This window comes from Eulemur rufifrons, chromosome 6 (assembly GCF_041146395.1).
Source record: "Eulemur rufifrons isolate Redbay chromosome 6, OSU_ERuf_1, whole genome shotgun sequence".
Taxonomy (NCBI): Eukaryota; Metazoa; Chordata; class Mammalia; order Primates; family Lemuridae; genus Eulemur; species Eulemur rufifrons.
Window position 1 is genome coordinate 97,945,860 of NC_090988.1, and position 15,392 is coordinate 97,961,251.

General features: G+C 48.1%; 1 protein-coding gene across 3 annotated transcripts; it reads right to left on the bottom strand.

Moving 5' to 3' along the window:
- Positions 1 to 438: 438 nt before the first annotated feature.
- STIP1 (stress induced phosphoprotein 1) lies at positions 439 to 13,726 on the bottom strand. Of its 3 annotated transcripts, none has more exons than XM_069471678.1 (14): positions 13,577 to 13,726; positions 10,045 to 10,254; positions 9,028 to 9,169; positions 8,730 to 8,871; positions 7,496 to 7,664; positions 6,323 to 6,449; positions 6,126 to 6,228; positions 5,720 to 5,840; positions 4,892 to 4,988; positions 4,628 to 4,752; positions 2,023 to 2,059; positions 1,716 to 1,819; positions 1,316 to 1,488; positions 439 to 920 (listed from the first exon to the last, which is right to left on the bottom strand). In XM_069471678.1, the coding sequence occupies exons 1-14, from the start codon at positions 13,724 to 13,726 to the stop codon at positions 848 to 850; spliced, it is 1,773 nt and encodes a 590-aa protein (XP_069327779.1). In that variant the 3' UTR covers positions 439 to 847. The 3 variants fall into 3 exon arrangements, with proteins under 3 accessions (XP_069327779.1, XP_069327780.1, XP_069327781.1); XM_069471679.1 differs by lacking the exon at positions 13,577 to 13,726 and adding an exon at positions 13,285 to 13,379 and having other exon boundaries at positions 9,028 to 9,097; XM_069471680.1 differs by lacking the exon at positions 13,577 to 13,726 and adding an exon at positions 13,285 to 13,364.
- Positions 13,727 to 15,392: the final 1,666 nt, after the last annotated feature.

Here is a 15,392-nt window from a genome sequence, read left to right on the forward strand (position 1 = left end):
AACAGCTGACGGGATTGACCTCTCCCCCAAGATGTCTGAACATCTTTCACATCGAATCCTTCTTGGTTCCTGGGTTGGACCTAGTGTTCGCTGGATCTACCTAGTTTCCGATTTTGAGATTAGAATGTGGAGAGTTAACAACACAGGAATCACCTCAAATCTTCTCCCAACCTCTCTGGTGCCGCTGGCCCTACGGGAGCCTCCAGGTTCCCTCTCAGCTGTTCTCTGAGTGACAGCACCATCTAGCGGCCGCCTCGGACAAAGCCACAGAGTCCTGGCCTTGACGATGACCCAACCTACTTCTCAGCCCATCAGAACTGGAAGTAACAAGCCAGGCTCAGGTTCCCAGGCTGGTCAGGCCACACTCACACCTCTCCCAATTCAGGGCGCTCTCTGCAGGGTAGTCTTTTGGCAAAAACAATCACTCAGGACCAAAGCAACATATAACCACGCCCGACAGGCTTGTTTTATTGGAGAAGGGGCCCTGGAGTTAACAATGTGAAGACAGCTGGACCTGAGGTTGGGAAGAACACCCTCCCCTCCCACACATGCCCACTGCCCCAAATAAAAAATAACCACTATGGGAGAGCAGCCACTGAGGGGCAGGGAAAAGACATGGAACTCGAGGGCAGCAGTGAAGAGACCATGCGTGTGGTGGGAGGGCCCAGAGGCAGCGGCTGCACGAATGATGCGAGTACAAGTCTCTGGATCTTCCGCGTAGGTATGTATAAATATATAGAGATAAGCTGTTCTCTCCCCCTTCTCTCCCTTCTGCTCCGCGCTGCTGGCCGCGGTCCCAGCCCTCTTTCCACACAAGGGTGAAGGGAAGGGGGGGATGACCAAGTCATCACCGAATGGCGATCAGACCCACATCCATCAGCTTCTGGATCTTCTGTGCTATTACAGGATTCTTTAAGTGTCTGAGGACAAAGAGGCAGTTATTTGCAATGAGACTTAACCTTGCTCTCAGAGCAGCCCCAATTCACAACCCCCCTCCCAGGAGGCACCAGGGTCACGGAGGCCATGGAGTTGCTGCAAGGCCTTCTCCACACAGAACTGCGCCACCCTCCTTCAAGCCTATGCACACAGTTTGAAGCCAAGACTTTTCTCCCAGCAAAACAGGGATGTGGCTTTTCCAAATGACCATTTAAGCTATCACGACTAACATGCAGACGAAGCCCTTCCAGCTCGCCACCCACTGCCAACCTTTAAGCTGTACAATCCCACCCAGACTGATCACGTCCCCACCTGCCTTCTCATCTAACTGCTTTTGCTCCTGCTTCCCTGCGAGGCTGTCTCCCCCAACTCTACTTACTCGCTGAGTGCCTGGGGGTCCTTCTGCATCTGCTCCAGGATGAGCCGCATGGCTGGGTCACTCATTATCTGCTGCACCTCAGGGTCGGCCATGGCCCGCCGCTTCACATCTTCTGGGTTGTCGTGTCGATTGTACTGGGCCATCATGCAGCGCTGGTAACCGTCCGCCGCCTCCTGCAGTGCAGAAAAGACAGAGGGAAACGGTATCAGCACTGCCTGGCTCACTGCCTCAGAAGGTCCAAGATGCCAAAGGTAACTGAGAAGGGAAGAGAGCGCACAAGAGAAAAATAAACATGAAAAGAAATGGGGGGTAACAAGGAAGATGAGTGACTGAACGTGGAAAAGACCCAAAGGAGAAACAGAGACAGGGAGAGCCCACAGGAGGCCGGAAGCAGCCCCACCTTACAGTTGGCATCCAGGTCTAGCGCCTTCTGGTACACATCCATGGCTTTTGTGTAATCCTTCATCGCTTCTAGGGCAGCTGCTTTCCGTGTATAACCCTTGACTGTAAACAGGACAGGTGAGGCATTATCCACACACAGCCTCACAGGTGCTTCTCGCATCTCTCCGACTGCGTGCCAACACCCCTCACCTCTGCTCATGCTGGTCCTAGATGCTACAAGCCCCCAAGAACATGCTTGCCCTTTCCTTCTCTAATCTTTTGGCCAGAGACAGGGGACAGGGGAGAGGCAGCAGAAAGGCACTTACTGAAGGTTGGCTCCAGCTGGATACATTCCTCACAGTCCTAGGAGGAAGCAGCAAAAAAGCATTAGGCTCCCTGCGCTAGAGGAGCGCCTCGGCAGCTCAGCACCAAGGATTCTGCTTTTGCCTCTGGTGCTCTCAGTTCTGGCACCTGGGTTACTTAATAGGTTAAGCAGGATGACGACACAGTAGAAAGTGAGGCACCACCACCAGGAGAGACAACTTCAGACGATGGACCACCTCACATAAGACAAATGGCCTGGACTCTGCAAAAGGCTGATGTTATGAAAAGCACAAAAAGGCGGGGATACTTCTAGTCTGACAAACTAAAGAGAAAATGACAAGCAGATGAAATGCAGGCACCCTGCTACTGAGAGGTTTAACACATTGACTGCCACACTAGAAAAAAAAATTTTCCCCTGGGGCCTCAGTGTTTTTACTAGAACAAAACAATCCTTTCTAATTTGTCATTTTTATTGTTTTCTGTGCATGAGTTATATGCAACACAATCCATGCTTTTCAAATTAAACTGTCAATATTAATTTTAACAATAAGCAACATTAACAAGATATTCACGAACCAACTGCATGGTTTTGCTTCACGCAGCCCGAGCTCAAAACTAGCTTAAGTGAAATTCAACTCATCTGTTAAAATGTGGTTGTGGACCAGTGGAGAAATCGGAATGTGACAGAGAGCAGAAGGCGTTAGCTCTGAGGTTACCAGGTGTGCTGACAGCATTGTGACTAGATAGGGAGAGTCATTTCAGAAGATGCATGCACAAGAATTCAGAGGTCTGGCCGGGCGCGGTGGCTCACGCCTGTAATCCTAGCACTCTGGGAGGCCGAGGCAGGTGGATCGCTCGAGGTCAGGAGTTCGAGACCAGCCTGAGCAAGAGCGAGACCCTGTCTCTACTAAAAATAGAAAGACATTATATGGACAACTAAAAATCTATATAGAAAAAATTAGCCGGGCATAGTGGCGCATGCCTGTAGTCCCAGCTACTCAGGAGGCTGAGGCAGTAGGATCGCTTAAGCCGAGGAGTCTGAGGTTGCTGTGAGCTAAGCTGACGCCACGGCACTCACTCTAGCCCGGGCAACAAAGTGAGACTCTGTCTCAACAAAAAAAAAAAAAAAAAGAATTCAGAGGGCTAATTCCAAGTGCCAAAACACATAAATAATTTCCTTTCACAAATAGTTCAGCAAAGATGTGTCGATATTTAATTGTTCAACAGAGGTGGAGAATACACCAGGCATTCACTGTTAATTCTTCATAAGGATTATGAAGAAAAAGAATGCTATGCAACAGAGTAAGCACACCTGGGCCTAATCCCAACTCTTCCAAGAAGCTGTGGAACCACCAGCCCAGCCATTCTTCTTCCCACGTGCATAACTGGCAAAGAGCCATCCTGCCTCCCACGTGACAATCTGCTATTCTTTGTTTCACAAACCAATATGCTTTTGACATTACCCCTGTACAATCCTACCAGCAGCAGTGATGTGTCTAGGTCAGCTCCAGATCCAGAGGACAGTCACATCAAAGACAAAAACCAACATGGATCTGGGTACGGGTGTCTCTAGATAGGTCACATTTTGTCCCCTTCCCACAATATGGTCCAGGTATATCTATCTGATAGAAAACAGCTAAATTGCTGACAGAGGCACAGCAGCTCATATTTAAGAGAATGATCACGACAACTCACCCAAGTGTCAAGCACAATCATATGTGACCACACACGATGTGACTGAGAACTACCTGGCTAAACTGCAAAAGCGTGAGGAAGGATGGTGCGGCTGCTGCGGCAAACAGTATGGTGGTTCCTCAAAAAGTTAAACACAGATACCACACGGCCGAGCATCGCCACTTCTGGGCACATACCCAGAAGAGCTGAAAGCAGAGACTTCAACAGGTATTTGCACACCCACGTTCACAGCAGCATTATTCACAGTAAGTAAAAGGCAGAAACAAAACAGTGTCCATGGACGGATGCATGGAGACAAAACGTGGCATATGCGTTTTGCGAGAGATGATACAGCCTTAAACAGGAAGAAAATTCTGATACACGCTCCAACATGGATAAAACTTGAACACGTTATGCTAAGTGAAGAAAAGTCACAAAGACAAATATGGCATGATTCCACCTATATGAGGTACCTAAGTAGTCAACTTCATAGAAACAAACAAAAAAAAAAGTGGTTACCAGGGGATCCGGGACGGGGTAATAGGAAATCAGCGTCTAATGGGTACAGAGTTTCAGTCTGGGAAGATGAAAACGTTCCGGAGAAGGATGGTGCTAATGGCTGCATAATAACGTGAGTGAACTTAATGCCACTAACTGTATTTAAAAATGGTGAAAAAGGCAAAACAAAATGTGAGGAAGGATAATGGGGAGGGAAAAGGATCAGGGTTCAAGGAAGGTGAAGAGGACCCACTTTCCCAAGAACTCTCAACCTCTCCTAACTCCGAGGGCCAGGACCAGGTAGATACAGGTCCCCTATTTTACATATATGTACAACACCAAGACGCGATCAAAGTTGATGAGAACAGGAAGAGGGAAAACATGTTCCTCACGCCCAGGTTTACAATCATGGCTGCCCCCATTTCCAGATCTCACCTTGAGCGCGAGCTGAAACTCTAGGAGTTTGGTGTAGCAGGCAGCTCGATTGCTGTACAATTTGGCATCTCGTGGATTCCTTTTAATGGCTTCTGTATAATGCTTCATGGCCTGGGGATAGTCCCCTGGGTAGGGAAAATAAGGACTATTTTTTAAAAAGCAAAAAACCACTATCTCCCATCAGGCCCTATTTCCCCCGTAGTCAGGCATAGGAAGCACCACTCTTACCAACAACCCCACCCCAATCTGAGCTGCGGGTAGTACCTTTCTGAAAACATTCATTGCCTTTGTTCTTCTCTTCCAAAGCCAAGTCAGGGTTTATGTAGGCCAGCCGCTCTTGCTCCTTCAGGATTTTCTCTGCCTAAGGAAAATAATTCCTGGGATAGTATTTTAAACTCCCATAAACATCTAAATACTAGTCTAAAAAGCCTGACTAGGATTTCAATTTTTAAAGAGTACTGCTGTCAAGGTGTAACACACATCACTTTGGTTGTAAAAAACAAGAGAATGTTAGGTTACAGTAAGAACCGTAATACTGTAGCAGTCCTCAATATTAACATGTTTAAGGTTGAAATCTTGGCTAATAAAAACAGGAACTGCAAAAAAGCTAGATAATTTCCTATACGTTGTCAACATTAAATGACAGCAGCAGGCTGGGTGTGGTGGCTCACGTCTATAATCCTAGCATTTTGGGAGGCTGAGGCAGGAGGATTGATTGCGTCCAGGAGTTCAAGACTAGCCTGAGCAACATGCTAAGATCCTGTTTCTAAAAAAAATAGAAACATTAGCCGGGCATGGTGGTGTGCACCTGTAGCTCCAGCTACTCGGGAGGCTGAGGGAGGAGGATCGCTCGAGCCCAGGAGTTTGAGGTTGCTGTGAGCTACAGTGACACCACTGCACTCTAGCCTGGGCAATAGAGACAGATCCTGTCTCAAAAAAATAACAAGAGCAGAATCATACGAGATGACCAAAGTTACTACCTAAAAAAATTTAAGGCTCATGATTAAATAATAATTACAAAAGCAAATGAAAGAATAAACAACAATACTCAATTACTAAGAACAAAACACTCCCTATTCTTTCCATACCCACCTGCTGGCATTTCTTGAGCACATCTGGGGTTCGGTGCTCTGCCAGAGACTTGTTATAGAAATGGATGGCATCCTTGTACTTTTCCTCTTTGAAGTAGGAGTTGCCAATTCGGGCGTAAGCTCTGTAAAGACAAGAGGGAAAAATTATTTGCTGAGGACAGGGCCAGAGACAAGATCAGACCCTGTAAACAAAATGCACCTGCAACTGAAAACAAGGTCCACATCACTGCCGGGGCACTGTGCCCTTTTAATACCTTTGGTCTGGGCTCCTGTGACCTCCTTTGCAACCCCTTCTTAACACAGCAGGCTCTGTGTTAAGCCAGCACCCCTCCTCCCCATGCAGGAAAATGTAAGTCTTGGACAGCAAACCCTCCATGCTACTCCAGGTATTGCAAGGTCAAGCATACTTGGCAATCTGTCGATAGTCTTCTCGGTTTTCTCTCCCCACTTCGATGGCCTTCTCACAAAGCTCCCGGCACTTATTGTAGTCGCCCTTTTCAAAGTATACCGCTGCCGGGCAGGATGGTGAAGAACAACAGTCAGTCCTTGCTTCTTCCCTCAGGAACACCCAGCAACTCTCTTCCCCCTTTTTTCCAGGCCTCACCTGCTTGGTTGGTAATGTACGTCATGTTGGTGGGGTCCAGTTCCTTGGCTTTGTCGTAATGCTTCAAGGCTGTGTCAAAGTCTTTCTTCTTATAGGCATCATTCCCCAACTCTTTTTCCTTCAGTGCCTATACGAGGTTTGGGAGAAGTGAGCGCTGAGCAAATCTAACCCAGATGACAAAGCAAGTTTATGAACTGTCACGGGTACCGAAATGCCACATGCAACTATCGTATGGAAGCAAGTTCTCTATACCCAAAGGCCCCATCAATCAGCTACAGACTTATTAGCACAGTCAAGAATTAACTTATTTCATTTTTGCTTCCTCTGAAACTCCCCTCTTCCCACCTACTCTCCTGTATCTTTGGCAGAAAGTAGAGGGCTTCTTTAGGGGAGAGGAAACCCCTTCAAAATGGAGCAACTGGTGGGGACAGTACAGTTCTGGACCAGGCTTTATTCAGAGAGGCTGCAGCAAGTACAGTTTCTGTCATGTGGCTGTCTCAGGGTCGTCTTAGTTATCAGAGAACAGAAGCAGATGGGGTGGTGAGAGAATTAGGAGAAGGGGCTGTAATGGTGGCAGGAGTCTTCAGCAGAGCTTGCTACCACCCACACTGTAGGGCCTTTTTCCAGTTTTGAGACACCGTGAGCAACCAACGCTCACCCATTTAAAGGTGCTAAATTTGGCAACAATCTGCTGCTCCCGTTTACAAGAAGGGAAATAAAATCGTTTAGGCACATGCCTTCTGCTCTGGAACAATGTTGCTAAATGGACAACTTTCAACTATATGCCACATCCAGCCAGGAGGCAAAAGCCCAAGGACTGATGGCAGACAACGTTCTTCTGGGTCACGACAAGGACATGAATTGCTCACAACTTTACTGTCTTGTCCTGACCAACATCCAGGCTGGCAGCAATGCAGCAGCTATGGTGACTATGGAAGAGTAGCTCCTGCTGCCAGAAATCCCTGAAATACATGATTCCTAGAAAATCATCTGTGAACTTGGTCTTTTAACATATCGACCATTCTAATTAATAACACCAAGAAGCTTAGCATATGCTAAGCACTCAAAAATAATTACAGCCATCCAAAGTCTACAGATGTTGTCATTATGTGGATTTCTAGTTGACTTGGTTTCTTACAAATACACGACAAGGAAGAGAAAAGAAAATGAGACCTGCTTCTTATTCTCTGGAAGATCTTCTTCCATGGGCTCTGGCTTGGTCTCCTTTTTGGGAGGAGGAGGAGGAGGTGGTGTTGCAACCTCTTCCTCCTCATCCATACTGCCCAGATCGACTCCAAGGAGGACACTGAGAGTAGTCATGATACGAGGATCTTGTAGTTTCCTAGTACAGATTTTTTTTTAAAAAGAGAAAGAAACCAGCAATTATTCTTCCTCACAACCTATCTTAAACTCTCATTTACAGCCGGGCAGTGGGTCATGCCTGTATTCCTAACATTTTGGGAGGTTGAGGCAGGAGGAAGACTTGAGACCAGGGGTTCGAAACCAGCCTGGGCAATAGTGAGACCCCATCTCTACAAAAAAATTTAAAAAATTAGCTAGGCCTGTAGTCTCAGCTACTGGGAATGCTGAGGCAGGAGGATTGCTTGAGCCTAGGAGTTTGAGGTTGCAGTGGGCTATGATGAAGCCACTGCACTCTAGCCTGGGTGATAGAGACTCTGTCTCCAAAAAAAACCCACATTCCATCTGAAATGAAGTCCCAGAGATCAAATTCATTCCTTGAGGCCAGCAGATACAAAGAGATGAGTTATTATACATATGCATCCCAATCTCATCTCAGGAACCAGGGGATTCAGATAGAGACACATACCAGTACAAAATTTACAGACACATCTTTACATATCTGATGTTCTTTTCAACCCCGTTTCCACTCCAATATACCAACAGAGACAGCAGGGCCTATGAGCACGGAAAGCAGGGGGCTGAAACACAAATAGCGAGGTGGCTTATGCCTGTAATCCCAACTACTCAGAAGGCCAAGGCAGAATTGCTTGAGGTTAGGAGTTTAAGACCAGGCCTGGGCCCATCTCTAAAAGAATGGGAAAAAAAATAGCCAGGTGTGGTGGCGCACGCCTGTAGTCCCAGTTATTCAGGAGGCTAAGGCGAGAGGATCACTTGAGCCCAGCAGTTCAAGGTTACAATGAACTATGATTGCACCACTGCACTCCAGCCTGGGAGACAGAGCGAAACTCTGCCTCTTCAACAAAAAGAAAAAAAATTACACACACATATATGCATAAAACAAACAACCAAACCTCTACTGTTCTTTGGAGAAAAAGCAAAGGCAGAATCTAGACCAGGAAACCCTTACCCTCTGCCACAGGGTACCAGGAAGACAGCATAAGGTTCCCGCCAATTTCTAAAGAGTCACCACGCTATCTCTACTTACGTGCCCAAGTCAGATGGCTTATTTCGTAGTTGCTCTATCAGTTCCCGGTAGGTAGGATCACTGAGCAGCGTCCTTGTCCTAGGATCACTCTCCAATTTCTGATACAGATTGGGCATGTTGAAAGGGTTCATGAATTTCCTCTCTGTCCAAATAAAGGAAAGCACGTCACCATGAAATCGGTTCACTCATATTATTGTGCTCCCAGACCCTAGTAGACTGACATTGGGAGAGGGAGCTCTAAATTAGTTCCATTAAGAAAATGACAATAAAAATGAAAGACAGTGTGTGTGGTGCCTACCTGCCAACCTGGCCTCCATGTTCTGTAAACCCTCTTTGAGCTGAGGGTTATTTGCTTCATGTTTTAAACCCTCCTCATAGGTTCGTTTGGCTTCTTCGAATCGGTTTAAGAACTCAAGAGCTGCTGCTTTTCGCGAATAGCCCTGAAATCAGCAAAGGAAGATACAAAATATGATAAAGGACACCTACAGGTAAATCCAGAAAATGAACTAAAACAAACAAACAAACAAACAAAAAAAAACCAAAAAAAAAAAAACATTCCACATTTTTAGGCTGGCCATGGTGGCTCACGCCTGTAATACTAGCACTCTGGGAGGCCGAGGAGGGAGGATTGTTTGAGCTCAGGAGTTCAAGACCAGCCTGAGCAAGAGCGAGACCCCATCTCTACTAAAAAATAGGAAGAAATTAACTGGACAACTAAAAATATATAGAAGAAATTAGCCGGGCATGGTGGTGCATGCCTGTAGTCCCAGCTACTTGGGAGGCTGAGGCAGGAGGATTGCTTAAGCCCAGGAGTCTGAGGTTGCTGTGAGCTAGGCTGACACCACGGCACTCTAGCCCGGGCAACAGAATGAGACTGTGTCAAAAAATAAATAAATAAAAAATAAATCTACATTTTACGGAGCAAAATGGATATTCACATGAAGGCCAATGAGAAAAAAAGGGAGAGGAGTAGGATACAATGCCAACTTCAAGATATTTTAAGAGTCGAGCCAAAGAGCAAAGATGCACACCCTTCCTGCCCCAATTCAAATTTGACCAAGTGTTGTCAGTTTCTTTGGCATCATTTTCTTCCTTAGTAGTACAACAAGTAGAGCCTATATTACAGCGTGTCTTAGATCTGATGAAGTATGTCACTTTTCTGAGGAGCATACTCTAATAGGGAGGTGGTAGGTGGGAGATAAACTATCAGTCTACTGGACAAAAAACCAGGAAACTCAGGAGGCCTGCGTGCCTCAGACTACCAAAAGGTGTTTCTGGGGAAGGTCTGAAGATTCCCACCTCCCCCACAGCTTACCTTGCCCCAGTCAGGCTTCAAGTCAACTGTCTTGCAACCGTCCTCGTAAGCCTTCTGGTAGTCTCCTTTCTTGGCATAAGCTGCAGAACGATTGCTGTAGAGCACATGGTTCTGGGGATCCAACTTAATGGCTTCGGAGTAGCACTGTAAGGCGTCGTCAATGTTGCCAGCACTCAGGGCCTTGTTGCCCTTCTCTTTTAGCTCATTGACCTAAAGAGAAAAGGAGCCCATATAGTTTCTCTATGATATGCCTATTTTGTCCCAAGTTTTTAGACGACACTTGGTCTTTTCTGTCATTATTAACAAATAGGTTACTTTATAGATAAGAAGAGAGAAACTATAGGTTAATTTATTTACATTTCCCACACTTTGGGAGCCAGCAAAGAAAAAATAAGCAGGAGCAAAAAACCCATCTCTCTACTCTCCATCAGCTCCTGTGTGGATTAGTAAGAACTCCAGGCTGGGTGTGGTGGCACATGTAGTCCCAGTTACTCAGGAGGCTGAGGCAGGAGGATCACTTGAGCCCAGGAGTTCAAGGCTGCAGTGAGCTATGATGACACCACTGCACTCTAGCCAGGGCAACAGAGCAAGACCCTGTCCCCCACCCCTCCCAAAAAGGGAGAGAACTCCAAAGTCTCCACTTCAAGCTGATAAAGCCACTCCAGGACATAAGCACAAGTTCCTCTCATTTAAAAGTAAACTCAATCACCACAGATTTACAAAGCTTCCAAACGATAAACTGGGCACAGGCCTAGCTACTCCTCACAGGAATAAAGTGGACCGGGTGTGCTCTGACACTTTCCAGTGACCCAAAGGCTTTAGGATGGCAAGATGCTCACCCGCGGCTACCACTTCCTCCCATCAGAGGAGAACCATTCTCCCATTTATCCATGTGGTAATACGCCACCATGTGGTAGATCAATGTTGTTCCTTATCAGGTAAAAGTAAAGCCGGTCCCCCCCTCATCGGTTCTTGCCATGCTTCAATATTACAAAGGTGATGGAGGAGGATAAAGAAACATGACTGTGATTTAATCCCCATCCTCTCAAACATTCTGCATGGAAGAAGTAGGAATATACCAAAATGTTTAAAAAAGTGAAGTGGGCTTGGGCCCTATCAGAACAAGGTCCTCACTGGGGATCGCAGGCAAAAGGTCAGGTGCCCCACAGCAGCCCACCTGAGGGCCACACCTCAAAAGCTCTGAATGTGTTGATGATGCAAACACATTCTGTGACATTCAACTACATCATTCAAGTTACTAAATCCTTCTTTCTTTGTAGCTCTCTCTCATCCACCCAAAACCCAGCAGATAGATGAAAGGAAGAATTTTAAGAGAAGTGATTTTGGAACCCAGAGATATACCAAAATCAGGAACTTCCATCAACCAGAGAGATCTTAGAGAGTCTCAAGGGATGAAGAAAGAAAAGGCAGAAGAAAACTGCCAAATTAAGGAAGGGATGAAACTTAGAGACCAAAAGGCAAAAAGTTACAAAACTCAACTGCTGTCTATTGTTTAGAAAAGCATTTTTCAGAGTACTGAACTGCAGTGGGTGAGGAAATCCATTATGTAGGTTATCACCAACATTTTAAAAGATCAAGTAGAACAGAAAATACCAACACCCAATGTACATGATAGTAAATACTATTTTGTTAAATGTTACAATACAGTTGCACATACGTACTGGGTTAAATGTAAAAAAGTGTATCATTGTGGGATTATTTGAAAGGTCCCTATTGAAAAAAACACAATTCTTGGACACTCAAATTTGTCCAACTTGAGTATTTCCTAAACTGGAATATGGATCTCAACAGTTCAAAATGAAAACAAAAGGTAAGAAGTCACATGTTTATTTTCTGGAATGGGTTCAAGACAGTGGATTCTAACACACCTGGGGTTAAATGCCAGGTCATCTATACAACTGTGATGTCAATCTGCAGTCAGATGTTCACAAACTGAGCAGATAGTTGTAAGATACAACTTCTATAATGGGTAGTGTGATTTTTTTAAAAAACTGTTTCTGTAACAGCAGTAACAGACCCTTTCTTAAATGTAAAAGAGCAGTGTTTTATTCCACCTATACTATAGCCATTTAATCCCAGATACAATTTATTGCAAAGCACAAAAAGTTTATTAACCTCTCCATTTTCATTCTTTTTTAACTAAGCAAAAAGGTCCCAGCTTTGCCTAAAAAAACCATTGCTATACTACAGCAAAAGGCTCAGCTTTGTAAAGATCACACCAAAAAAAGTAAGCTGTTTTCTCTTTTTTTCCGATGAATCATTACAGCTCAATGACAGCTTCCAAAGGAACAAAACCTCTCTAGGCCTTTCACAACTACAGGGCACTAAGAACACAACAAAGTCACTGAAAACAGCAGCTTCAAACTTGGCCCCCTCAAAACGCTGAGCGGAGGCACTTAACTTCTTGCTGCTCATCTACAGAATCTAAATTGTTTGAAGTCACTGAGTCCTCCTCATGTAATCAGAAACCGACCTTTTGGGCAGCGTCGGTCCTCAGTCACTCCACAACCACACAGACACACGAGGGGAGGGCCGCACACATTTGTAAAACACTGGCAGCGATGGACTCCGTTCCAAGGACTTCTGAGGGACCCTCCCCTCTTCTGCAGCAGGCAAAGTCGGCCTGCTGTTCGTCAAACCTGCACTCAATACTCTCCCACCTCGACCTCCTCAGACGCAGAAAAGTAGTATTTAGCACAACCGGGTCCCGGGCTACTAAGATCCTCAGCTACTCGCGGTGTATTACCGCCCCCACTCCCTCGATTCCTCCAAGTTAATCGTGGCCAAGTCCTGGGTGGCTTCTCCTCGGCGGTCTCAGATCCCCCAGATTGCCACTTCGCCGGTGACTTCGGTCCCTCGCCCACCTCCACCGTTCCCGGTGCGGCCGCACCATCCCCCCCGCTTAGCCTGCCGCCACCTCTCGGGCACCTCCCGGGCCCGGCCACGGCCCCTCTTCCCGCCCGGCAGACTCTCCCCGAACTGGGGCCTCCTCGCCGAGCAGGAGGCGATGGGCGATGCCCGAGGCCGGGCCTCACGACAGACCCCCTCCTGCCCGCCGGCCGCGGCCTCACGCCCTCGACTCCCCACCGCAGCTCCGTCCGGCCCCGGCACCCCGCCCAGGCTCCCCCGATCGGGCACCCGCCCCGCCCCTCTACCGCTACCTGGCCCGGCCCGGTCCCGGAGCGGCGCCCGCGCCTCAGCCCGCCCCTCCCCCTTCACCTGCTCCATAGCCCGGCCCGGAACCCCGTTGAATCGAATCCGTCCGATCCGCGTTCCCAACTGCACGCGCCGCCTTCTGGAACCTACTAGAAGCTGCCGGGACCCCCGGCTCCCGCCCCTTCCTCGCCTCCTCACTGGTCGAACTTTTCTAGGGGACTCTCTGTGCTCCTCTACTATTGGCTTAAAGTGCAGCCTATCACGTTTGCTTCCCTCTCATTGGGCAGCGGAGAGTAATTCCTTCAAGCCTGCCTCCTCCGCACGTCGGGATTGGGCGCCCGTCAATAAGCCCCGCCCAGATCAGGCTGTCCGAATGGAGCGAAGAGCAGACTTCTGCGACACGGATTGGTCGCTTGGTCCGCCAATCGTGACTGAGCTGGCCGCGCCCATTGGTCCTGTTCTTTCTGGAAATTTCCACCTCTCCTATTGGGCTGCTGGACACCATGTCGGAACTTCCCTCAGAATAAAAGGAATTTCAATTGGGCGGAGAGTTGCCAACACTGTGCGCTGATAGGCTTAAACTGCTGCCCTTCAAAGGCGGGTTAGTCCTGCCAGTGGCTTATAGAAGTCGGGGCTGCAGGCGTCCTCTGTCGCTGTGCTTCCCGCGGGTGCGGGTCCAGGCGTAGGTTCCCGCCGCGCCATGCCGCGGGTTCCAGCTCAGGCGATCCTTTCCTCACCGGCGGGAGGGCCGGGCCTGGCCTGGCGGTTGGCCTTGGGGTCCCAGCCGGTGGGTGTCCGTCTTGGCCAGCCTCAGGAGCCCTTGGCCCTTGACCGCTAGGTGCCCGCGCTGTCTGGCGCTCCGCCCTTGGCCCTGGCCCTCCCCGCATCCCGGCTGTTGGGTTCTGCGTGTTCCACAAATGCCGCGTGGCTGTGAAGGCGCGGAGGCTTGGGCTGGACAGGCCCGGGATCCCATCGCGGCGGGGCGGGGTGGGCTGCTGGGTGTCCTCAGTGGAGCCGCACGCCCTCTCTGAGCCCTTGGGGAAATAGTTTGGTAATGTAGGGCCCAGGGGGGTTCTTGCGGGAAGCACTTCATGAAAGAGACTCCCCCCATTATTCTAGCCTAAAAGGGGCAAAGGAAGCAAAGAGCCAAATGAGGTACTTGACCCCCTACTGCCTTGAATCCCAGCCACAAATGTCAGAGGCAGGGCCGGCAGAGAGGTGGAAAGGCGCCAAAAGAGATGGGCTTGCAGGATTAAAGTGCTGCATCTGCTTCTGGGGTCAGCGTGTGGTTCGTGGATAAAGGACCCCCATAACTGGGGTCTGGTAAGGGTCTTGGGCCCTTCCGTGTCATTCTGCCCCATCTCCGTAATGCTGTCTTCCAGGGTTTAAAGTGCCCTCTATGCCAGTAGCTGTCTCCGCAGCTTTCTCTTTTATCCCAGATGTCTCTTTTTCATGTTGGACACTGCAACCAAGTGACAGCCCATCCGCATACCTGGTAATCCTCGTATAGGACCCTTCTAGGCTGTAGGATGGGGCTCAGGACCTGTCTTAACGTGGTGGGCCTGCTCTTCTCACCTTTCCTCAGACCCCCACTGTCCTGTCCGCACCAAAAACTCCAGCCACACTGACGTCTCTTCCTTAAACTAGGCGGACTCTTTCACTCTGTTCCCTCTGCTGGCGTCCCTCTTCCACCAACTCTCCCATCGTCCAGGCTGAAATGTGCTATCAAGCTTCCTTGACAACCTGCCCAAACAAGCCCCCTAATTTCTGTCCACTTGTTACTTGCTTTCATAGCACTGTGAGCTGTGCATGTGTCCAGTTACAAATTAAATGAGTGACTTTGGTATTGGTGCCACATTCTCTTAGGGCCTTGAGGGCCTTGTGTCTCTTTTCCTTTATCCTCATGGTCCTGGTGCATTGCCTACAGTGTCTTGCACATAATAGGCACTCATTAATTCATCTGTGAACTAAAATAAAATCTTAAGGCTCACCCCGCACCGGCCGACTGAATGGACCCCCTCTTGGCCAAAGGAATATCCTAAAACTAAATTGTCTGCCAGGAGGAGGGAGGGCAGACATGCCTCATCATGCTCCCCTCCCTTCTCGGAGACATCCTTTGTAACCCATTAACAGGCCTAAAGGTACAAAAGACAAGCCTGTAGGTGCTCAAT